This window comes from Canis lupus, chromosome 21, assembly GCF_048164855.1.
Source record: "Canis lupus baileyi chromosome 21, mCanLup2.hap1, whole genome shotgun sequence".
In the NCBI taxonomy this organism is placed as follows: domain Eukaryota; kingdom Metazoa; phylum Chordata; class Mammalia; order Carnivora; family Canidae; genus Canis; species Canis lupus.
The window spans coordinates 45,652,705-45,678,806 of record NC_132858.1 but is presented as its reverse complement, the minus strand read 5'-3'; the positions used below and the strand labels follow the sequence as shown (position 1 = coordinate 45,678,806).

Here is a 26,102-nt window from a genome sequence, read left to right as displayed (position 1 = left end):
AACCCTAGGTCCTGATATACATTAAGTATCAATAGATAATATCATAATCAGGGGACCAGTAAGAACAACAAGAAAATAAGTCATGGAACTAACGACGGTTCCGTTCAGATTCTACATAGCACAGGCACGCGGAGCTTGGAGAGTCAAAGCACGGATGAAGCCCAAGAGCCTCCCCAGCTGGAAAAGGCTCCGCGGCGACACGCGGCTGAAACTACATTTCCCAGCAGCCCCCGGGCCCTCGCGCCTCGGTTTCTCTCATTTCCGGGTCTGTCATGTGACTCCCCGGCGGCACCATGGCGGAAGCAGAGGAGCAGGTGAGGGCTGTAGCTGCTAAGGCGAGCGAGTGAGAGGCGAGGGCGACCGGCGGTCGGGGCTTGGAGCGGAGCGGAGCGGGCGGGCGGGCGTGCGGGGCTGCCGGCGGGCGCGGCAGGCCGACCGCGGGGCGCGCCGCGGGAAGGTGCGTGTCGGGGGGCGGGGAGGCAGATGGGCGGCCGCTGCTGGCGGGCGGCGGGCAAGGCTGGCGGACACACCCCCGCGGGGCGGCCTCGCTCGCCGTGCCCTGTGGGCTGCCCTCCGTGGGATCGTGGCCTGAAGGCAGCGCGGCTGGCCCGGGGGCCTGCTGCCCTTGGGGGCGTAAGACGCGGCCTGGGTTCGCAGTGGCCTCCACGGCCTTTGCATCCCGGTGAGAGCAGAGCTGCCTCTGCGGGGCAGAGCGGAGGGGCTGTGGCCTCGCACCTGCCAGGCCAGCCGCGGCGTGCAGCGGTGCTTGGGCGCCTGCCGTCAGGGGCAGGAACGCCGGCGCTCCGGGGCTGGTTATTCAACCTTAAATATACAATGGAGATAGAGGGGTAACGTTCTCTGAGGGTGGTTCAGGATAGAGTAAGATAGTAGCACGGGGGCGGCCGGGGGCTCAGCGGGTTAGCGCCGCCTTCCGCCCGCGGCGTGACCCCGGGGCCCGGGATCGAGCCCCCACATCAGGTTCCCCACATCGCGTGGGGCCTGCTTCTCCCTCCGCCTGGGTCTCGGCCTCTCTCTGTCTCTGTGTGTCTCTCATGAGTAAATAAATATATAAAATCTTTAATTTAAAAATTAGGGAATTCCTGGGGGGCTCAGCGGTTTAGTGCCTGCCTTCGGCCCAGGGCATGACCCCGGGGTCCCGGGATCGAGTCTCATGTCGGGCTCCCTGCATGGGGCCTGCTTCTCCCTCCGCCTGTGTCTCTGCCTTTCTCTCTCTCTCTCTCTCTCTCTCTCTCTCTCTCCCCCTCCCTCCCTCCCTCCCTCCCTCCCTCCCCCTCTCCCCCTCTCCCTCTGTGTGTGTGTGTGTGTGTGTGTGTGTGTCTCATGAGTAAATAAATAAGATCTTTAAAAAAAAATAGTACCAAGTTAAAGTACTTCGTGAAAGTTGGGCTCAGTGAAAGTTACATGAGATTTGTTGCTGTGTGGACATCAGATGGCAATGCCAGTCCACACTTGGCAACGTGGCACTGGATTTTATTTTATTTTTTTTTAAAGATTTTATTTATTTTTTCGCGGCAGAGAGAGAAAGAGAGAGAAGCAGGCTCCACGCAGGGAGCCAGATGTGGGATTCGATTTCGGGACTCCAGGATCAGGCCTTGGGCTGAAGACAGGTGCTAAACCACTGAGCCACCCAGGGATCCCCCAACCCCCTTTTTAAAATATTTTATTTATTTATTCATGGCAGAGAGAGAGAGAGAAGATTTTAAAGTAGTAGTTAAGGATGGCAGTAGAGTCACTTTCTTTTTTTTAATTTTATTTATTTATTTATCCATGATAGAGAGAGAGGCAGAGACACAGGAGGAGGGAGAAACAGACTCCATGCCGGGAGCCTGACGCAGGACTCGATCCCGGGACCTCAGGATGGCACCCTGGGCCAAAGGCAGGCGCCAAACCACTGAGCCACCCAGGGATCCCAGTAGAGTCACTTTCATGCAGGCAATGGTGGTAGCCAGATGTTAGCTGAAATGACGGAGTAATATCAAGAAGACAAAAAAAGCGCAGACAAAAGGTCAGAAAGTGGGGGAAATAACTTACTTTTCCATTTCCAGGGCCCTTCCAGGTTGGCAGTGTTTTTCCTTACAAATTAACACGGTCATCAGTTTCCCTGATTGCCTCAAAAAAGTGATTTTGATGAGCTGTACTGTAACAAAGGGAAGTTTTAACAGGTTGATAATTTGTACCGTTTGTAACGTACTTCATTCGCATGATGAAAATTTGCCTTAGGTACATTTGATATATATCAGTAATTAAGAAATAAGGTAGAAACTGGGTTTGCGGGGTCATTGTGACAACAGGGGTGTTGCTACCAAGTACTGAAGCCGCCTTTTCCCATCCAGTCACTTCGAAGGAAAAATGCTCGTTAAGCACGTGTAATTTCATGAGTCATTGCTAGGTTTGATGGTAGTGGTGAGATTGCTTTTCACACTGTTGGTCTTTCAGGTTGAAATATTGTAGTTAGGCTTAAAGGCAGAAAGCCAAGATCTTAGATATAAAGGTAGTAGAAATGGAGAAAGTTGCCCTTCCTATTTACTAGTGTTTTGTGTGGCAGAGACGTTTGGCAAAGCCGTCTGATGTAAAAAAGCACGCATAGAAAGTTAGGGATATAATACAAATGCTTTGGATTTTTATAGCACTTTCCAGTGCAAACCCTACAATGTCACATTTGGTCCTCACCAAAGACTTTCGCGTGGTAAACGTTTATTCTGTTAAATGTCAGGACGAGGACCTTCTATGTCTTACACCTAATGGCTTCTCATTGCACTCGGAGGAAAAGCCAGGGGCCTTTAGGATACACAGGTTGCCATGTGGGACTTGCCCCAGAATCTCCTTCTCCTTTTTCTGACCTCATTTTCCACTGCTTTTCTCTGTTCCCCTTTTGTCACTCGGCATCAGCTATGCTTGGTTTTCTTACTGTTCCTTCAATAGGCGGATGTGTTTCTACATCAGGGCCTTTGCTCGACACTGCTCCCTTTTTTACCCCAGATATCTACAGGCCCTTCTAACCCGCTGCCCCAGTTCCTTTATGTCTTTGTCCAAGTGTTATCTTTTTCAGTGAGACTTTCTTTGATCATTCTTTGAAACCTCTTTCTTGCATTATTTTCCTCCTTGACACTCATCACCATCTAACACAGCGTGTTTTAAAATTTGTTGATTTGTTCTGTACGTTTCTGTGTTCATTTCTGTATATTCTCCCCATTAGAATGTAAGCTTCATGATAGTAAGGATTTGTTCACTGCTGTTTGCTTGACACCTAGTCCCGCAATATGTGTTAAATGATGGAGTTTTATACATAAGCAAATGGAAATTCAGACAACTAAAGTAACTTAGGCTTTAAACCTCCAGTCGTCAGTCTCCAAGGCTCACAATTTTTCACTTGAATACCCCACCTTTTAAAAAAATACTTAGAAACCTAATTCTGTTTTTTTTTTTAAGATTTATTTATTTATTTATTCATGATAGACATAGAGAGAGAGGCAGAGACACAGGCAGAGGGAGAAGCAGGCTCCATGCCAGGAGCCTGACGTGGGACTTGATCCCGGGACTCCAGGATCGCGCCCTGGGCCAAAGGCAGGCGCCAAACCACTGAGCCACCCAGGGATCCCCTAAGTCTGTTTTTTGTTTTGTTTTGTTTTTGTATTTAAATATTTTTTTTTATGAAGCAGAATGGGCCCTTAGCACCTTAATAAATGTCCTTCAAGTCATAATTTCACCTTTGACACTTGAATAGCTTGCATACGGTTAGAGTGGACATTCATCCCCCCACCGATGTCACTCACAAAAAGTCCAGCATTTTGTTAATTGCAGAAGGAAGCAGACATTCACAAATTGTTATTTTTTTAAAACTAATAAATAATGCTACTAAATTAAAGTTAATAAATAATATTTTGTTAGTAGTCTTTTGTAGATTAAAAATGGTTAGAATTTTCTCACCCTGCTTCATTTGTGCATTTCACAGTAGAGAAGCCATTAAAATCTGGCTTTTTTTTTTTTTTTAAGATTTTATTTTTTTATTCACGAGAGACACACAAAGAGGGGCAGAGACACAGGCAGAGGGAGAAGCAGGCTCCATGCAGGGAGCCTGATGCGGGACTCGATCTTGTGGCTCCAGGATCAGGCCCTGGGCTGAAGGCGGCGCTACACCGCCGAGCCACCCCGCCTGCCCTGGCCTTTTGTATACAGTTTTTTGAACACTTAAAGGGCACAAAAGTGGAGTTAAAAAAATTTGCTAATTGTTCTGTTCTGCTACTTTGAACCTTTTAGAAAATCTTGACATAATTTTTCACCCTAGAATGCTTTAAGAACTGAGATGTGTATTAAAATTAGCTATTACCTGATGACAGGTTAGGGCAAAGAAAGCTTTTTTTCCCCTTGGCATCATGCACTATAAAGGCAAACAACCCTTTATGATGAACAAGACAAAACTAAATCTCTCCTCTTAACTTTTCTGAGCATTGTATTCTTTGGTGATTGCAGTGTTTTCCTCTTTAATTTTAGAAAGATCCCAAACAGTAAGATCTGTACTGAATTAACATAATGTAAAGTAGTTCATAAGCTCTCAAACTCAAAAATCACTTTTTTTGGATATGATTGAACATTTTTTTAAGTCATTGGGAAATCTTTGTTTATGCTCAGTATGGTGAAGGTAGTTTGCAGAAGTAACTACATATATATTATATAGGTCACAGAAAGGACTGGAAATCTTCTAACCAGCAGTTTTACTTAGCTCTAAAATGATTTATAGTTGACCTTCATTATCTCAGATGCCTAACAGTATTTGTTCATACCTCTTTTATGGATAACATTCTGCTTGAAGTCTGGTTGTTTGTGTATTTATCTTCTCTCTACTGCAGATTGCTGAGTCCTCAAGAATGAGGACAGAGCTTACTCATGTCTGTATCTCTCAAAGGGTAGTGCTTTACAGGTACTAGGTGCTTAATAAAATGTTGAAATGAATTCATTAGGGAGAGACTAGCTTTTTGAATTAAAAATGGCAACTTGTAAGTTAGATGCAGTAGAATTTGTGTTGTTTTATCTTAACTTGAAACTTTTGAAAGTTATTAATTCAAATATATTGGTAGATTACATTTTCTACATTCCTCTCCCTCTGGTCCCCTTTCATCTTTCCAACCAACCATCAGGGAACCTAGTCTATTAAAATATTTGATCAGTCAGACCACCTATTCCTACAAAAGAGTAGAGTTTCTTTCTTTCTTTCTTTTTTTTAATTTTCCCTCTACATTTTAAAACTTGGGGGAATTTTATCCTTATTGTAGAGCAGTTACTGATTATTAGATGGCAGTTCATGAGCATGTGTTCTCCCATGTGAGTACAAATATTTGACTGCCTCAGTTTTCTTGACTGTAAACTGGGGCATGTACTCTCTAGAACTCTTGTGAGTATGAAATGGGATAAAGTATGTGAGCCAGGTTTGATACGGGAGAGAGCTGGGTTGGAATCGAAGTCCCAGACAAAGGAGAGGAAGTAAAGCGATAGAAGTTTATTTTTTTTATTTTTATTTTTTATTTTTTTTCTTTTTTTTTTGTGTGTGTGTTTATATATATTTTTTTATTTTATTTTATTTTTTTTTATTTATTATTATTTTTTTTATTGGTGTTCAATTTACTAACATACAGAATAACACCCAGTGCCCGTCACCCATTCACTCCCACCCCCCGCCCTCCTCCCCTTCTACCACCCCTAGTTCGTTTCCCAGAGTTAGCAGTCTTTACGTTCTGTCTCCCTTTCTGATATTTCCCACACATTTCTTCTCCCTTCCCTTATTTTCCCTTTCACTATTATTTATATTCCCCAAATGAATGAGAACATATAATGTTTGTCCTTCTCCGACTGACTTACTTCACTCAGCATAATACCCTCCAGTTCCATCCACGTTGAAGCAAATGGTGGGTATTTGTCATTTCTAATAGCTGAGTAATATTCCATTGTATACATAAACCACATCTTCTTTATCCATTCATCTTTCGTTGGACACCGAGGCTCCTTCCACAGTTTGGCTATCGTGGCCATTGCTGCTAGAAACATCGGGGTGCAGGTGTCCCGGCGTTTCATTGCATTTGTATCTTTGGGGTAAATCCCCAACAGTGCAATTGCTGGGTCGTAGGGCAGGTATATTTTTAACTGTTTGAGGAACCTCCACACAGTTTTCCAGAGTGGCTGCACCAGTTCACATTCCCACCAACAGTGTAAGAGGGTTCCCTTTTCTCCGCATCCTCTCCAACATTTGTTGTTTCCTGCCTTGTTAATTTTCCCCATTCTCACTGGTGTGAGGTGAGCAAGAGACAAGAAATCCCTGACTTTTATGGGGAGGAGTATTAGGGTAACAGCAGACCTCTCCACAGAGACCTGGCAGGCCAGAAAGGGCTGGCAGGATATATTCAGGGTCCTAAATGAGAAGAACATGCAACCAAGAATACTTTATCCAGCAAGGCTCTCATTCAAAATGGAAGGAGAGATAAAGAGCTTCCAAGACAGGCAGCAACTAAAAGAATATGTGACCTCCAAACCAGCTCTGCAAGAAATTTTAAGGGGGCCTCTTAAAATTCCCCTTTAAGAAGAAGTTCAGTGGAACAGTCCACAAAAACAAGGACTAGTGATAACATCCTATATGGTTTACTTCTTGGGGTCTGGTTATTCTTTGTTGGTTACAGATGACTATCATAAAAAAAGACATCCTTCCCACCCACACCTAGGGCAGGGTGGTCTGGCTTGTTTCCTTATCTCTGGTTTTCTTACACTTCAGCATTTTGGGGATTCTTGTGAGCCTGTTTCCCTGGCCCCCTACCTCTCCCTGCCTAGCCCCATTTGTCCCTAACTCAGATTGAAGCGTCTTATGTGTAGGACAACAGTTTATTGTCCAAACTTGGGCTTTGCTCAAATATGCACAATTCTGTCTCTCTCTCTTTTTTTACAGTTTGATCAAGATCTTTTAAAAGCAACTTCACTAATAACTAAAGAAAGAAACCCAAAGCCCCAAATAAGAGTTTGCTAAAACACAGGGTCAGAGAAATTTTTAGAGGATCCACTCTTTACCATCATATAACTAAAATGTAGTCACAAAAATTAGCTTAGCTGGACATGCTTATTGCCTTAAAAGATTTTCCTCTCATCTTTGTCTGGACTGGCTGGCTGAAGGCCACTGTCAGCAGCTGATTATTAGTGGTCTCGCTGACTACCTACATTACCACCTTGGAGAGGGAGCACTCATTGAGTCTGGGGTTCTGTGTTTCATACAGCTCCCTGTTTTCTGCCGTTCAGTCACCCTTGCCTTTGTTTCTTCTGGGAACTTGGTCCTCCTCAGTGTTTGTTGTTGTTGTCGTCGTTTTTATCAAATGCTTGTGATTCTAGGCTCGTATTTAGACTCCCTGAATCAGAATCTGAAGATGGAGTGTTTGCATGAGTGTTAGCCAGTTTCCCCAAATTGAATTGATGTGATTGTAATGCAGTTAGATTTGGGACTGGGTCACTATGTCACCTCTGGTCTCTTTGTCTATGCTGGGCAGACATCCAGGTTTTCCCTCCTTTGCAGACTATGATGGGTGCCAGTAGCTGAGCCTTTGGGCTCAGTGGGGTTGGTACCCTGAGTCTGCCCATAGTGCCCACTTCCCAGATACTCCTTCATCTTTGCTATTCAACCAGCCTAATTAATGCTTGAGTGCTCCAAACTGGCCACAGCTCCTTTGAACTTTTAGAAACTGGCGCTTTGATGATACAGGAATATCACACAAATAGATACACATCGCGCAAATAGATCCTCTAGCCTTGGCCCACATCCAACATTGGGATCTCTCACACCCTGTCTTCCATTAAGTTTAGCTGTGTCACACAGTCTGTTGGGAAGGAGAGAAGGTGGCAGTGCAGCGTTGAGTGTCTCAAGTCTATCCTTAAGCCAGGCTGATTTCCTGGGGCCTGATCTCTGCTCTGTTTTTTTGTTTTTTTTGTTTTTTTTCTGCTCTGTTTCTTCCTCCTGCAGATGTTGGAGCTGGCCTTCCTCAGGCTCCGGCCTCCGTTTCTCCCCCAGATTCTGTACCCCTCCCCTCTCCCTCCCCCATCAATGTGTATAGATTCAAGAGGTCTCATGTCAAGGCACAACGATTGTTAGGTTTGGGTAAGTGATTGAGTTTAAGGGATTGGTTTGCAAAAGAAAGATAAGGTGGAGCAGTTGTTGAGGGTAACCTTCTCCTGTTGCCCATATTTTTGTCCAGCTCTACATTTGCATCACTCTGCACCTTCTAGCTCATTATTTTTGCTTCAAACAACACAATTTTTAAAAATTGTGGTAAAATATACATAGTATTTACCACTTTAACCATTTTTAAGCGTATGATTAGAGCATTGAGTATACATTTGCATTGCTGTGCAGCCATTACTACCATCCATCTCTAGAACTTTTCGTCATCACAGACTGGAACTCTGTACCCACCAACACCAACCCCCCATCGCCTCTCCTCTAGTCTGTTCTACTTGCCACCTCATATAAGTGGAATTGAACAGTACATATCTAGTTTATTTCACCTAGAGAACAGCACAGTTTTGTGACTTATGTTTTCAGATTTGGAGTTCTTTAAAAGTTAGAGTGTGAAGTTAAAAACAGTTTTGAAAACCACTGACTCTTTAAGAATTGTAACCTTTCTCACCTTTCAGCCTAGCTTCTTGGATCCTTCACTGGGACATTGACCTCCTGTCTTCTGGTTTGCCCCTGGTCTCTAGAGTATTCAGTACAGGGGCTTGGATGAAGATAAGAAATAGCAGGCAGGATGATTCCTGAAGTCACTCACACATTGCTTTGGTGGGGTTGTGGATAAAAGTGTGGTTTTTTTTTTATTTATTTTTTTTTTTTTGAAGCCACAGCTACCTTTGGGAGGTCTGTGCTGGTGCTGGGGGTCAGTTCGAGACTGTACTGGAGCAAATGTTCTCATTGATACCAGTGGCCTCAGGAAGTTTCTCTGAGAGCCTGGTTTTCCCTGAAGACTCAGTTTCTGAGAGCTACACGCCTCGTGGTGTCAGATTCTGGCACTGCATGCTTTTTGGTTCAGAGCAAGAGTATAATTTGATTTTTGAGTTTTTGGTTGAAATTGCTGGGTGGGGACTTAAATGCTTTTGTTTTAACGAAGAACATAAATGAGAGATTTGCCCTTTTACCCCATGTGCCTATTTGAATGGATTTCAAATCAGAAAAAAAATTTCCTTAGGCTTAATGGAATTTTTCTGAATTCTGAATCCAGTATCCTTTTAGAGTTTAGAGTTCTTGGGTTGGGGAATAGGTATCCAGGTACAGGTCATTGTCATGGTGGTCATAGCCTTGTTTTGCTAACGTTAGTAACTTAATATTCAGGAATAGACAGGGGCAGAAAGAGTGTCAGAAGTCCTTACGTTTAGCCTTTGAGCCTGGATGTTCTTACCTCAAGGGTCATTAGGAAATTCTGAGATGCTAGGTGCAAAGCATTTAGCATTGTGCGGATATATATAATAGATGTTCAGTAAAGATGTCAGAAAAGTGACTGTTAATAATAAATGGAGTATGTCCAGAAGAGAAGGATCAGGATGGTAAGTGGACGAGAACCAGGATCTGGGGATGGTTAGCACAGAGGAAAAACAATTTAGAAGGGCAGGCATGATACGTGTCATTAACTTTCTGGAGAACTGTCAAGTAGTAGAAGAATTGGATTTTTTATGTATCTTATTGGTGCTCAGTACAAAAAGTTACTGCAGAGGGATTGTAGCTCCAAAGCAATAAGAATTTTCTAATGTAGAAGAACTTGAAAACTAAATAGGCTGCATTGAGATTTAGAGGAGACTCATGTTCATTGTGGGTAATGATACAACTGCAGTAAAATTCTTAATTACAAGTCACATTCGTCCCCATTTTACAGATGGCCTTTCAGAGCAGAAACTGTATTATTCACAAGGCTGCTCCACATCCTGCCAAGTGAAATTAAAATGTTTTCAAATGCCAGATTTGTGTATATCCTGCTATACAACCTGCCCTGAGTAATATCTACATCTAACTTTCTTTAAAATGTTTATTTTTTTTCTTGAAAAATATTAGTTATATCTAAAATGTCCTTGCCCCATTTTTTTGATCTTTCTTTATCTCATGGATTGTTGAAAATGCTTACATTCAGTGTCAGCATATTAGTTGTAACCTTTTATTGCTATTGATATCTATAAGTACGTTAAGTAAATCTTCATTTTGCTGACCTCTTTGAGGATGCGTGGCATCAGCAGATTCTCTCTTTCAGTGGACAGGTGAGAGATTAGCAGGATCAAGTCAATTTTTCCCTTTTTGCTTTGTTTTCTCCAGAGCAGCAAGATTCATTGTCGAGCAAGAGGGAAACTGTGTTAAATGGCAGAATTTGTCTTCCAGTTAATGGTTTAAAGAGTAGATGTAAATTATAGAGCTTGTTTGCTCTTGTCTGATAGGTACCACTCTAGGGGAATTCTTTTGTAAAAAGCTGTTTAAAAGCAAGACAATCGCTTTGACTTCACCAGATTCATAGCATAATAATTAATAGCACAAGGGCTTTTCAGTATTAAAATTGGCGTAGAGATACCTTGAGGATGGCAGTTTCCTCTTTCCTTCCAAGATCAGTAGGGCTGCTTTGCCAGACCCATTTGCATTTTTAGCGAAGGAAAGAGCCTTCTGTGTACTCATGTGACAGCTCCTGGGCTGTTCATCTGCCTGCTGACCACTCGAGGGAGGTCAGCAGGAGCCACGGGTCTGAGTGACCCCAGAGTAACCATCTCAGTCCTGCTAGATGTGGGAAGTTGTGGAGGCTTGTGAGAGTCACACCATGTGGAGTCCTTTCTACTGTAGTTGTAGATTTCTTCCCAGAAACGGCAGGTGGGTGGTGGTGGTGGGGATGCGATGACTCTTCTCCCTTATTTTATTCTTGTGTCATCTCCTCTGACCATTTTCTCCCTCTGTGCTTTGTAGGAAACCGAGTCTCTCGAAGAATCTACAGATGAGTCTGAGGTAAGGTGGCGGTGGTACAGGAGCCTGAGGATTTCTTGCTCACCATGTTATCTTGAGCTTGTTCTACCTTGTTAAGTGCGACGTTCTGGGGACTGGGGTAGTAAAGTAGGGCCGCAGCTGATTGGGCCTTGGGGGAGAACATGCCCATTGTCTTTAAAAATATTAAATGGATTGACTTAAATAAACAGGAAAAGGAACACTTTCTCCTGATCGTGAAGAGTAGTTTAACCTGAAGTGTGTTGGTAGTGGGAAATTTGATGCAAAGTTTTGCAGGTTAATATTGATACTTTAAAAAAATCTGTGTTTTAGGGGCCTGTGAGTGGCTCAGTTGGTTAAGCATCCGACTCTTGATTGGCTCACAATCTCAGGGTTGTGAGATCAAGCCCCATGCTGGGCTCTGCACTGGGTGCGGAGTCCGCTTAAGATTCTCTCCCTCCCTCTCTCTGCCCCTTCCACCCCCACTCTCAGGCACTCTCTCTCTCTCTCTCTCTCTCTCAAAGATAAATAAATAAATTTTAAAACAACCAATATAGGTTCTGCAATATTCTTTTCTCATTCGTTCAGTGAATATGACATGCTTATTGCTGTAATTCCTGAGTCATTCAAATTATAGTTCTTCTCATAAAATAAAAAAGAAAGTACCTACATGTAAAACTGTTAAGGAGCTAAATTGTGTTAAAGATTGTATTTTAAGGAGAATAAAGTAATATTTAAGTGTGGGCTTTTAAAAAAATTATATTTTTATTTTTATTTTTTTAAGATTTTATTTGTTCATGAGAGACACAGAGAGGCAGAGACATAGGCAGGGAGAGAAGCATGCTCTCCGTGGGGAGCCTGATGAGAGACTTGATCCTAGGTTCCTGGGATCATGACCTAAGCCAAAGACAGACGCTCAACCACTGAGCCACCCAGATGCCCCCCCCCCCAAATTTTCTTTTCAAGTCTGTGCATAAAAGTTTAAGCATAACACAAATTAGTGAACTTAACCAATTTTATGGATGGATTACTAATAATTATTATATTATATCCTATAACTATTTCTTTTAGCTTAGAGGAATGAAAAATATCTATGATAACCTGCTGGAAATTCACACCAATGTGACTGTAGCCAGTATAGTCTGTAAATATAGGTTGCTTTGCATATAATTTTATATGGATTTTGTTTGCTTTTTCAGGGAAAAGGTGGGCTTAAACATTTTAATCTAGAGAACATCTTATATATTATGCTGTTATACATTTGCAGTTTGGCTGTAGAGGCATGGTTCCTAATATTTGTACTACTAAGGATCTCCGATACTCTCTTTGGGGCTCCTGATAAGGCTTTACAGAGTTTGCTTATAGGTATGGTATAATACTTGTTGGTTTTTAATAAAATACTGAAAAACAATTTAGGTTACCATTTTCATTTTTGGAGACCTCTGGTTGCCATGTTCTCAAGACTCACTGGTATAGAATTCTGCAGTGTTAGAGTCCTGTCCAAGAATTTCATTTCAGAGGTGAGGAGGATGTTGGCAGCTTCCTAAATAAATCTTTTATTTAGTATCCCTCAGATACTAAACATATCCACAAGGAGAGCAAACAACACACACACACACACACACACACACACACAACTCATGCCTCCAACATAATCAGGAAACAGGGTATGCTATAAACTTCAGTATAAGTGGAGAAACACATATCCAAAACCAGCAGAGCCAGCTGTGGATGGAGTCTGGAGCTGAGTCCAATGGAGGCCAGTTGGAGATAAACAGAGTGTAGCTGAGCCCCAGCGGGGTTGATGTACACACAAAAGTCACTCCCTGGAGGGAGAGTGTCCCACCCTGAGTGGGCCAGTCCTGAGAACAGATCTGACACCCGCTGGATCCCAGTGCTGGGTGTTGAGGAATTTAAATGGCGCTGTGTGGGACTGGGGGGACAGTGTTGGGTTAAGGCTGCTCTTGGAGAGAAGGGGGCATGTTCCTTGGAAGCTTGGTGGTGATATTAAAGGAAAAGGGGTGGGGACTAAGGGTACCTATAAACAGTAGAAAATCAGGATACTTACCTACTCCCCTATCCCCAGTACCAAAAAAAAAAGTGCCCCTTATTAAAGAAAATGCACTTTGATTACCAGTGTAACTAAGAGACCTAATAAACCATTCAAATATCTCATTCCCTCCATAGGAACACGTATTGTTGCTGTCCTGGCAATCTAAGACTTGTAAAAGTGAACTGAAATGGCAGGGAGCATCCATACTCCCCACCCCCCCTCCAAAAAATATCTATCTATCTATATAACTATATTAAGAAAATCAAATGAGAGTCAAAAGTGTTCAGCCAAAACAAGCAGTAGAATAACACTCCATCATGTCTTTAAACAAGCATTTGCAGATATGCAAAACTATCTTAAACCAGAAACTTTAAAACTCAGAATAGAAATGGACAAAAACTAGGAAAGAAGGGAATAAGGTTGAACACTCAGCAAAGAAATGGAAGGAAAGGTCATTCCATTAAAGTTGAAGAAACCAAGACCTAAAAGGTAACCTGTCTAATGTCATATAGCTGGTGCAGGGGAGAAATGAGTTCAAACTCAGATCTGGGCTCTTTCTGTCATTTTTACCTTCTAGCTCTGGTGTCTTCTACATCCACCGGGACTGAGGGACCACCGAGTCAGGCCTTGGATTCATTTCTCAACTATACTTTGTACCTGCTGTGTGGTCTTGGGCATAGCACTCAGCTCATCTTTTCCTCAGTCCCCTCATGTGGTTCCTGTGTGGTTGCCGTGAGGATTAGATATGATTGCTGTTTGTGAAGCACCTTGTATGGTGCCTAGCTGTGAAGTATGTGTTCAGAAGAACTTCATTCCCATTTTGAAGCTCTAAGCTCTTGTCAATCCTTAGGAACAATTGCTGTGGTATGGGTGGTGGCATGGTGCTACAAGGACGCAGAATAGTGGATGATCAGTAGGGAATGGCTTCTTCATTTGGAGTCTTTAAGAGTTAAATATGGAAGATGAATCTAGGCAGAGGCTGGGCAGGTCTTTGGGGAGATACTGAGTGTTGAAAGCACTTGCATGTTCAGCCAGTCAGCTGTGAGGCAATTCCGTGTGGCTAGAAGGTGGAGGAAGTTAGGGAAATGAGGCTGGACACGGAAACTAGGGTGAAGTTGTAGAGCTGCCAATATGTCAAACCAGACAGTCTGGGCTTGATCTGTTGGAAACTGGGGAGCCAGCCAAAGCCCGATTGTAGGGGATGAGGATAGGGGTAGGTGTGACAGATGAACTGGAAGGAGAGACCTGTGGCAGGGAGTTCTATTAGTATAAGCCCCAGAAGAGGTAATAGGGATGTATGGGTATGGGTTAGGCAGGAGCAGAAGACAAAGTGGAAATGTTTCTCAAGTTCAGTCAAGAGCAAATGTGGGATAGTATGTGGGAGACAACTCGGTGGGGAGTCAAGAAGGTTCCAAAGCATCTAGCTCAGCTGTGTTGTAAGAAATAGAGAAAACTCCATTGTTAAGCAGTTGAAGGAAAAAGATGTTTTAAACCTGGAGTTAATAACTTACATTCAGTTTTTTTTCTCTGAAGTGGTACTTTTCTCATCCATTGGTGACTCCAAAACTTATCATTGTTTTGTTCAGGCTGAAACAAATAATATCCTTTCATATTAAATATGTTTGTAAAAAAAAAGTAAGTGAGCAAGCTAATATCTGGGTTTTTATTTTTAAAATCCTTCAAGTTACTGCTTAGAGGAAGGTTCTGAGCTCTCTTGGAGCAAAGATGGTGTAAGTGGAATGAGCAGTGTTCAGAATCTATTTTGATGATGAAGATTATTACAAAAACACATTTAGTGTAGGACATAGCAGTTGGCACTCTGGTAAGATCTTTGGATATATTCACTAGCCCAAGTTTTAGCCATGATTATTGCTTCTATTTTATAGATGAAGAAACACTTACAGGGTTTAGGTAACTGCCCAGGGTCACCCGCTGGTAAATGGATTTGAATCCTGCAGTCTGACTCTGAATCCTGGCGTTGTACTCTGTAGTTACACTGATTCCGACTTCCCTGTGACCTCTCTAATCTTATTCTAGCTCTTCCTCTGGTACCTTTGTAGAATTGGACATGATTTAAAAAAAAAATCTCCCTTGGAACTCCTGCCTGTGTATAAAATGATATTTTGGTTGATGTTACAGATTTTGGCTTATTCAACTGGTAGGAAATTATCAATTTCAGAATCTCTGAACTTTGTCTCCTTCTCTGGAGGATAGAGAATTGGCTTGCTAATTTATACATAACATTAATAATTATAGAAACTCATGTTTTATCATAAAATAATGTTACTTATTTAGAAAAGAATTATAAATATTTATAAAATATTTATAAAGTAAATGTTAGTTATGTAGGTTTTTTTTTTTTTCTTTAAAAATAATTTATTAGGTTTGGATCACAGAATTACAGGGATAGCACAAGGGTAGAGCCTGTGACCCCTTGGCTGTTCCCCGTCTACGCATCTGGAACTACCTCTGTACACCAGGCTTGGCCCCCAGCATCCTCACACCCTAACAGCTGCAGAGTATAGCGCCTGACTGTGCATGGCAAGTTTAAATACACCCCATTCTCAACGTCAAAAAGCACACCCATCTTTGTGTGCTGAAATTTAGCTGCAAGAGTGTTCATTGTAACTTTGTTTATAATAGAAAAATTTGGCTAACTATCCAGAAAGGAATTTTATTGCCTTTATAATTGATAAAAGCATTTTACAAAAATATCATTTAGATCACAGGCTGGCAAGCTTTTTCTGTGAAGGTCTAGATTGTAAATATTTAAAGCTTTGCAGACAAAAAGACAGTATTGAGGATATTATATAGGTATGTAACCATCTAAAAATGTAAAAACCTGCTTGAAAGCTGTATAAAAACAGGCATCTAGCTAGATGGGCTGGTTGTAGTTTACTGATACCTGATTCTGAGAATAATCCAGTTTTTTTCCACTCCAAAATCCACATGAAATCATAGAAAAAAAGACCACAGGAACATGGTATCACTGGGTCATGTGATTCTTATTTTATTTACTATCATTATCTGCTATCATTTTCAAAGTTTTTAAAATGCATTACTTATATACTTAGCAAAACAATACAATTTTTTAACGTATTTTTTTATACGTATTCTTGTAGTTTCTTGTGTCAAATTCTTGTAGTTTTCTGTGTGTAACAGAATTTTTGGGTTGCAAAGTAATAGGATTCAAAATGAAACTACATGTCCTTCCTTCCTTACCTCAAACTCAAATGAGAGAGTTAGGGAAAAGGTTTGGTTTATTCTTTTCATCTCATCCAAGATTTTACATAAAAATTGTTTTTGACTCTAGTATACATTTTTTTCTTAAGATGTTTTTTTAAACTTTTAAATTTTGAGATATTTCACATGCAGTTGTAAGAAGTAACACTTTCTATACCCTTCACCCAGTTCCCAAAGGCTAACATCTTGCATAATTCTGGTGCAACATCATCTCCAGGAAGTCAATATTGATAACCCAGAGACCTGATGCAGATTTCACAATCCAGAGACCTGATTCATTTGTGCATATGTGTGTCCATGTGTTGGCTCTATGCTTTTCTGTCACATGTGAAGAATGATGTGACCATGACTGCCATCAAAATGCAGAACTGTTCACCACTAGGTTCTTTTGTATCATCACAGCCACTCCCTCTCCAGCTCGCTCCTGGCACCACCATCTCCTCTCTCGCCGTAATTTTGTCATTTCAAGCACGTTATATGAACCGAACCGTACAATATGTGATTTTGTCAAATTGACTTTTTCCACTCTGCCAATTTGTCTTTTAATTGGTGTGTTAGATCATTCACGTTTAAGGTAATTATTGGCGTTAGGGCTTAAGTCTGCCATTTTTTGTTTTCTATTTCTCTGATTTTCATTTCTCTTGTTTCTCATTCCATTCTGTGAGTGAAGTTTTTTTTTTTTTATTTTTGTTTTAGTTTTTTTTTTTTTTTAAAGTTCTATCTTTAAAGTTATTGATTGATTGATTTTAATGTATTACTTTGTATGGTTTTCTTAATGTTGCTCTAAGCATTAAAATATGCATATGTGGGATCCCTGGGTGGCGCAGCGGTTTAGCGCCTGTCTTTGGCCCAGGGCGCGATCCTGGAGACCCGGGATCGAATCCCACATCGGGCTCCCGGTGCATGGAGCCTGTTTCTCCCTCTGCCTGTGTCTCTGCCTCTCTCTCTCTCTCTCTCTCTGTGTGTGTGACTATCATAAATAAATAAAAATTAAAAAAAAAAATATGCATATGTAACATGTCAGTCTACTGGTATCCATGATATTTTACCACTTCTGGTCAAGTATAAAAGCCTTACTTCCATTTATGTTCCTCTGTTGTTCCCACTTTTTTTTTTTTTTTTTTTTTTTTTTTAATTCATGAGAGACACACAGAGAGAGGGGCAGAGACACAGGCAGGGGAAGAAGCAGGCTCCCTTTGGGGAGCCTGATGTAGGACTCCATCCCAGAACCCTGGGATCACTGAGCCAAAGGCAGACACTCAACCACTGAGCAGCCACCCAGATGCCCCTATTGTTCTCACTTTTTAAGCACAGTTGTCTAAATATTTACATTCATTGAGCACCACAGCAGACTTGGTATTAAACTCTTTGCTTCAACTATCAAATATTAAAAACTCATAATTTACTATATTTACCCCTATTTTCACCCATTCCTATGTTCATTTTAATGTTTCAAGCCTTCTGTTATCTGTTTTTTGGTACTTTCTGTTTAGAAACTACTACTTCAGCCATTCTTTAGGGGTAAGTTTGCAAGCTGCAAATTCTCTTGTGTTTCTTTATCTGAGAATGTCTTTATTTCCCATTCATTTTTGAGGGATATTTTCACTAAATATAGCATTTGTGTTTGACAGTTCTCTTCTTTCAGAGCTTGAAAAATGCTCTGCCACTTTCCTCTGGCCTCTGTCATTTCAATTGACAGATGTGTTTCACTGATGCTTCCCCATAAGTACCGTGTCCTGTTTCTCTGGCTGCTTTCAAGATTTTTTTGGTGGTGGTGCCTTAGTTTCCAGTAGTTCAGTTTGATTAAGGTGTGTCTCTTGGTGTGGATTTCTTTAATTTATCTTAGCTGGAATTTGCTCAGCTTCTTAAATCTGTAGGGTTATGTCCTTCACCAAATTTGGAAAGTTTTCAGCATTATTTCCTTAATTACTTTTTCAGTTCCACACTCTTTTCTCCTTCTGGGAGTTGAGTAATTTGAATGTTGGTCCTTTTGTTATTGTTCCACAGGTCCCTGAGACTCCGTTCATGTTTTTCAGTCAGTTTTCTGTCTTGTTCAAATTGGGTAAATTCTGTGGATTTGTTCTCAAGTTCATTGGTTATGTTCTCTCTCATATCCACTTTACTGTTTAGCTCATCCACTAAATTCTTTCTTTTGGTTATTTTACTTGCCAGTTCTAAAGTTTACATGTTTTGTTTTGTTTCTTAACTTCTATTTCTTTGCTGAGGTATCCTAGTATTTCTTTTGTCTCAAGAGAATTTAGTAATTGTTTGTTGAAGCACTTTTATGATGCTGGTTTAAAATCCTTGCCAGATAATTCTAACATCTGATTCATTTCATATAAAGTGTATTTTAACGAAGACAGTATTTAAATCATGAAGAATCATTGATTTAATTTTTTTCAGGTCCATTTACTATGTGCCATGTGTTGTGCTGAGTGCTTTGCATGGATTATTTCATTTAATATGAACCAATCCTAACAGGTACTGTTGTAGGCAGGAGAGGTTGGCTATGCTGCAATAATAAACAATTCTGAAACTCTTAACAGTTTAACACAACACATTTATTTCTGAGTAGAATCAGTGGTGCAGGGAGAGGAAACTGTGGCATCAGCAATAGAGAAATGTCATCATTTTCCATAGGGTCTTTCCTGTTAATAGACCAGACACAATGCACTGTGGAGTAGCTTGGCCATAGAGCTGGAAACTGAAGCAGCTCTGCTTTGTGGAGAGACGTATTTTCCTAAACCTGGCTTTCTTCAGACAGGTTCTTGGTGTATTATTTATTTAAAAGCATATTCCACCTTTTCTTCAAAGAGTTTAGTGTGCTATACAAAGAAATTTGCAGTAGAAGCATCAAATTGTTAGCCTAACATTTCAAGATAAAAGTTGCACAGCAAAGAGAAAAATGACAAGGGAAACCATCAGGCTAAGGAGGGGTGGCAAGGAGAGAAAAGAGCACCTAATGAAACATATATAGTATAGTGGGTCGGCTTTGTACCATGTGAGGGTTCTAGCCATGCAACTCCGTAGCTAAACTAAAGCTTATTCTGCCTATGGTATGTTCTTTTGAGGTGAAGACTGCATGGAAATAACCTTACCCTGGGCCTGGGCTTGGGCCTGGCCTATAGTAACAGAGGGTTAATTAGTGTCATCACTGTCTTTATTTTTGCTACCATTATTAATAAACGTGCCTCCTAGAGAGATGCCTGTTTGAATCTGGCTCAGATCTTGCAGATACTATGATCAGAATGTCTTGAATATGTTAGATATATTAATTTTAATAAACCAAGTGGATTGACAAATAGCTCAACCTATTTAAAATAAACCTACATGCAATTTTATGTGAATGAGAAATGAGTATTAAAATGCAGCTTCTAGATGCATCAGCCACCAGGATTATTCTTTTTCAATTTTGTTCAAATGAAAACCAGTCATTGTGAGAAATCAGGGGATAGCTTTTTTAAATCAGAAAATGCATCACACAAAAATAATTTATTTATCTTACCTCATGGGTAGGACATTGTGAATCATTTATTGAAACTTAAATTGATTCTTTACATGTATTAATTTTAATAAACAAATTTAGAGCAACTAGTAACTAAGATGGTAATGTACCTTGTTATGAGATTGATTGCTGAGAAAAATGGAGCATGGGGTTATAATACATCCTTTCAAATAGCCTTTGCATCAAAAATTTGCTCTTTCATTTAATGAGCTATTAATATTAACAGGTTTTGCTGATTATTGTATCACTCAGGCATGGATAAACATTCCCTCTGAAGCATATATTATAAAAATTATATGTTTGGAAACTTAGTAGAAACCTGCCAGATGCAAATTCAGATTTGTGAACCTGTATTTCTATCATTTGTTAGAGATTGAAAAGATGAACATGACTCTGGTTTGATACTTCTTTGAACAGAATTTATAATTTCATTACCTGGGAGAAAAATCATTTTAGGCAGGCCAAGATGGGCTGATTATTTTTTTTTTATTCAGCAGATTTTTATTGAGTACTTTTATCTTCTGGGCTCTAGGCTTACATCAGTATTTATGAAGGAGGCAGACAGCAAAAACTTACATATTTGGTGATATAATAAATGTGTGGATATAAAAATAACATTGGATTAAGGGACTTTGGAGTGGACTGAGGTGCTGTTTTATCCTGGGTGGTCAGGGAGAGCCTCTCTAAGAAGGTGACATTTGATAAGTATATGGGAGAAAGGTCTTGTGGCTAAAACGAAGAACAAACACAATACCTTTGAGTAGGGTTGCACTAGATGTCCTTGAGGATGCCAGTGGGGCTGAGTGTTAGGAAGTGGAGGTAGTCAGTGGCCAGAACAAAGAGCTTATAAACCAGTTTATGGACTTGGTTTTTACTTGAATAAGATGGGAAACCATTGGAAGGCACTGCTTTAGTGAGAGTTTTCTGGATGCTGTTTGAAAAAGTCTTGGAGACAGCAACTAGGAAGCAGCAAGACCAGTTAGGAGGCTTTGGCAGAGCTCTAGCTAGAGGTGTTGAAGGATTTAGGGTAGTTTTTGTAGTAGAGCCAGTAAACCTCTTGACTAGGACATGGAGATGTAAATGAAAGTGAGCAACTAGAAAGGTGGAGCTGTGAACTGAGATAGGATGACTCTAGCTAGCACTGGTTTGGTGTTCAGGGTAAGGTGATGGTGGTGAGGTAAACCAGAAGTTCCATTTTGGCTCTTTTAAGTTGGAGATGTCAATTAGGCATCCAAGTGGAAATGTCAAGTAGATAGTTGGATAAGACTAATGCAGGTCTGGGCTGGAGATAAAAATTATTATTATTATTATTATTATTATTATTATTATTATTATTATTTTAAATTATTTATTTATTTATTTATTTATTTATTTATTTATTTATTTATGATAGTCACAGAGAGAGAGAGAGGCAGAGACATAGGCAGAGGGAGAAGCAGGCTCCATGCACCGGGAGCCCGACGTGGGATTTGATCCCGGGTCTCCAGGATCGCACCCTGGGCCAAAGGCAGGCGCCAGACCGCTGGGCCACCCAGGGATCCCCCTAAAAATTATTTTAAAGAGGGGAGGGGCAGAGGGAGAAGCTGACTGGGCCTGATCCTAGAACCCTGAGATCATGACCTGAGCAGAAGGCAGACCACCTCGGTGCCCCATGAGATAAGAACTTTTGACTCAGCTTTTAGATGGTATTTAAAACCATGGAACTGGATGAGATCACCTAGGGCCTGAGGTCAGATAAATGAGAAGCCTGATGCCTGGACCTGAGGGGTACTATAGTATTTTTGAGCTCTGGTAGATGATGAGAAATCAGCCAGTGCATTGAGAAGGAGTAGCCAGTGAGGTAGAAAGCAAGCCACATGAGAGTGGTATCCGAGGACCAAGGGGGGAATGCATCTCAGGAAGAAGGGCATGACCAGCTGTGCCAAATGCCCATAGAGAGGAGTAGTAAAAGGAACTGTAGGGACTCCCCCTTGAGTCTGCAAAGGTGAGGCCACTGGCCATCCGCATAGAAGCACTTGCGGTGCCTCATGGCAGTGGTGATGGTGAGGGGCCCAACTGGAATGGGCTCAAGAGATCGGTTGGCAGAATGTCTTTGATGCCCTCAGAAGTTCTTGTCCTGTCTGTCTCAAAATGGTAATATCTAGATGCTTATGAAGGATATGTTTGTTGAGTGGGTGTTAAGGGAGATAATGTGTATTTAGCACTTGGCCTGTCATGAAGTATTCATTAAACATGCTGCTGCTGCTACTTTGTTATTTTTATCCACTTCTGTGCCGGGGACTCTCATGAGGGCTGGGCCCCTATTCCTGGGGTCTCACTTAGCAGAGCTCCTTGTGAATGAATAAATGAATTGATTGCACAAATCCTTACAACAGCTATATGAAACTGGCATTTTGTTCTTATTTTGGAGATGATCTGGTTCTCAAACCAGAACTTTGAGAGGTCCTTTAGTCAAAAACAGATATCAAGGACCTCCTGACTCAGGCTGAGAACTGTTTATCCCATGCTGTGTCCTCAGAAGGATTGTGATTTCATTTAAGGACAAGCAAGTGAGAACTGTCTTTTAACTTTGGCTTGGGGGCATCCAGCTCCATACCCACTGTTATTTTTATCCTCTCTCAGTCACAGGCAGAATCATGGTAGGCAAAATAATGGTCCCCCAAAGATGTCTGTGTCCTAATCTCTGGAACCTATGAATATGTTATGGCAAGAGAAATTAAGATTGCTAATCAACTGACTATAAAATAGGGAGATTGTTCTGGATGATCCAAGCAGGACCAGTGTAATCACAAGAGTCTCTACAAGTGGATGAGAAAAGGTAGAGGTGGTCAGAGTGATATGATGTGGGAAAGACTTAACCCACTTTTGCTGGCTTTGCTAGTACAGGAAGGAGGGTACCTACAGCCACGGATAGCAGGTGGCCTCTAGAAGCTGGAAAAGATGAGGAAACACTCCACTAAAGCCTCCAGAGGAATGCAGTCCTTCTGGCATCTTGATTTTTGCCCACTGGTATCTGTATTGGACTGTAAGACAACAAATTTGAGTTGTTCCAAGCCACTGAGTGTGACAATTTGTTACAGCATCCATAGGAAATGAATACAGTAAGTAATGTGATTGGATGATCTTATTCCCTTAGCACTTTTCATTCAGCACATAATACACTTGTAATGAAACTGCTAATACTTTTGGGAGCTATATTTATAAAAACGTGTGTCTCTCTTTTCTAATATATGTCCAAGAATGTTGTTTAAATAATGATTGCACTTGACAATTAGAGTCTGGTTCTACTCTGTCAGGAGTTGAAAACATTCCTTTTCTCTGAAGACTCAAGAAATGCTGTAACAAATCTAATTTCTAAAATCTACAGATTTCTTTTCATCCATGAGTTACTTGAGTTTTAGTGCAACTATTTTAAGTATAAAGGCAGGCATCTGTGCTACCATCACTCTTTCCCTTAGAATGTGGTTGCTTTCTCCAAAAAACCCAGTGAATGAAATAAATCTTTCAAAATAGTATCAGAAGGGATGAGAGAGGGGGAAACCTTTGATTTAGTTTTATCTTTAGTTTTAGATTTTAGTCTGTTGTCATCATTTCCATCGGTTATTGGGCACCTTTGATGTATTTGGTTCATGATGGCATAGGAGTACTGACAGCCTTGACTCCATCTTGTTTCCCCCTCTGGCACACAGTTGGTGTCATTCTAGATAACTGGTACAGAGCCTCTGGCACACAGGTGGCGCCACTTTAGATAACTACCCTGTGATCTCACCACCATGCCCCTTGCTATATAAAAACTGTGGGTTGAGGTCCAGGCTTGGTGGAGAATAGGGGCAGAGAATAGGAATGCAGTGCCCTGGATCATTTTTCTGTCTGCCTGATTACTCCATCAGTTTGAATAAATTTTTGTGTAGATGGTATGGAGTGGTCCATCCTTACCCCCGCAAGGGTGGAGCTATTGCTGTCCATTTCTCTAGTGAATGGAGTAGCAAAATCCCAGAGGCAAATTTGGGGAGAGGTGAGTGCTGGGTCAAAATAACTCCCACTTCTGGATGACTCCAGTTGCCTCCAGAGTTTCTCACTTGGGGATGTTAAGTTCAGGAATCCCTCTTTCCTTTTATAGTGTCTTCAGGGCTGATTTGGGGGAAGAGGCCAGCAGCCCAGACAAGCTCTCTGTCTTGGCAGGAGCTGGGTAGTAGTCAGCATTCTATAGAGAAACAGAACCAATAGGTTCTGAAAGAGAGAAAATCTGAGAGAGATCAATGGGATCTGAAAGAGAGGGAGAGAAAGAGATTTATTATAAAGAACTGGTTTGTGTGATTATGGAGCTGGCAAGTCCTCAGATCTGTGGGGTGAGTCAGCATGCTGGAGACCTAGGAGAGCCAGGGATTTCACAGACTCAACACCAAGAAAGAGCCAATGTTTCAGTTCAGATTCAAATATAGGGGAAAAAAGCTGCCCAGTTTGAAAGCAGTTAGGCAGAAAGAACTTTACTGTTCTAGAGGGTCTGTCTTTGTTCTGTCCAGGCCTTCAACTGATTGGATGAGCCCCACCTATATTGGGAAGGACAATCTGCTTTACCAATTTAAATGTGAATGTCATCCAAAACGACTCTTATAGAAACACTCAGAATAATGATTGATCAAATATCTGGGCATTCCATGATCCGGTCAGGTTGACATAAAATTAATCATCACAAGCCTTAAGAGTTTTTTCTTTTCCTATGGTCATATAATCTTTAATTAAGACCATCAACAATGATTTATTTATTGTTTTCCATTTTCTTGTCTTTTACCTTGACTAAAACTTATAAATCAGTTTTGAAAAATAAAATGATAATAGACACCTCTGAGTTTCCTGTTGCTTCTCTTTATTGTTGAGTGTCATGTTGGCTTTTGATTTCAAATGTTCATTCTCAGCTTTTCAAGAGAGAAGCCTTTTTATTTACTGAAAGTTGTTTAGAATCAGAAATGAGGGCTGAACTTTATAATTACTATTTCAGTATTTATAAGTGTGGTCCTACAGTTTTTCTTCTTTGGCCTATCAAATGATGAAATTGGATTTGTTAATATCCAGTCTTTGTATTTCTGCAATATTTTATCTAAAAAGTTTTCTATTAATATATCCTGGGGTTTCAGGATACCTGGGTGGCTCAGTGTTGAGTGTCTGCCTTCGGTTCAGGGCATGATCTCAGGGTTGAGTCCCGCATTGGACTCCCTCTGGGGAACCTGCTCCTCCCTCTGTGTCTCTGCCTCTCTCATGAATAAATAAAATATTTAAAAAATATATATGTATATATATGTTGGGGTTTAATTTGTGATAGTTCAAATTTTTATATTTAAATTCTAACATGAGATGACAGAACTGTGTTTTCTCCCACTGTGGTGTTTGGAAGTTTTGGTATGAGGATTATGCCACTTTTTTTTTTTTTTTAAAGATTTTATTTATTTACTAGAGAGAGCATGCACATGCATTCGAGCGGGGTGGAGGGGTAGAGTGAGAGGGGGAGAGAGAGAATCCTCGAGCTGACTCTTTACTGTACTACACAACCCGATGCAGGGCTTGGGGCTTGATCTTGTGAACCTGAGATCATGACCTGAGCTGAAATCAAGGGTCAGATGCTTAACTGACTGAACCACCCAGGTGCCCCTGCCATCTTTTTGAAATGAATTGTGAAGTTTTTATTATTTCCCTATGTTGGGACAGTTTAAAAAACTTAGGGACTTTCTGTTTGAGGGTTCTTAATAGAACATGTAAAAACAGTCTAGGCCAGATGCTGTTCTGCAGAAGATGGGTAGAACTGGGATGACTTACTTTCTCGGTTTATGATGTGGTTATCATATTCTATTTGCCTTTTAAAAGTCCCAGCCCTTGGACTTATTAATGATTCAGTTTCCTGGTTTACTAATGCATTCTTTTACCTTTTTGAGCATTCTCTGGTTCCCTGCAGTGTCCCCCTTTCCTGCTAGCAGCTTTCTCTTGGTCCTGCAGTACTTAACGGCTGGGGCTCTCAGACCATCAATAATGCCCTGCCACATGTTAGCAGCTCTTGGTCTCTGCTGGTAGGAGAAAGATGGAGACAGTGGCCAGGACTGAAATTGCAGGCATGGAGAAATACTGGGCAGAGGTTGCCGACAGTCACCTCCTTCTGGAGAAAACCGTCCCTAAGGGGTGGGTGAAGCATCTGTTTGGTTGAGCAGGACAGGCTCTGGGAGTTTAGTGGGTGAGCTAAACCATCTTCCTACTTTTGTTCAGATTGTATTCTCATGAAGCAAATCAAGGTGGGTCGTAAACTCACATTCATATTCAGCATACGT

At 41.1% G+C, this 26,102-nt stretch overlaps 1 protein-coding gene across 3 annotated transcripts in view; it reads left to right on the top strand.

Annotated features, from left to right (window-relative positions):
• Positions 1 to 252: 252 nt before the first annotated feature.
• Positions 253 to 26,102, top strand: part of VPS41 (VPS41 subunit of HOPS complex) — a 167,146-nt gene continuing 141,296 nt past the window's right edge. For all 3 annotated transcript variants that reach the window (XM_072791623.1, XM_072791622.1, XM_072791621.1), the window contains exons 1-2: positions 253 to 314; positions 10,973 to 11,011. In XM_072791623.1, the coding sequence (XP_072647724.1) occupies positions 294 to 314; positions 10,973 to 11,011 (60 nt within the window). In that variant the 5' untranslated portion in view covers positions 253 to 293. The remainder of the gene's footprint in view (positions 315 to 10,972; positions 11,012 to 26,102) is intronic.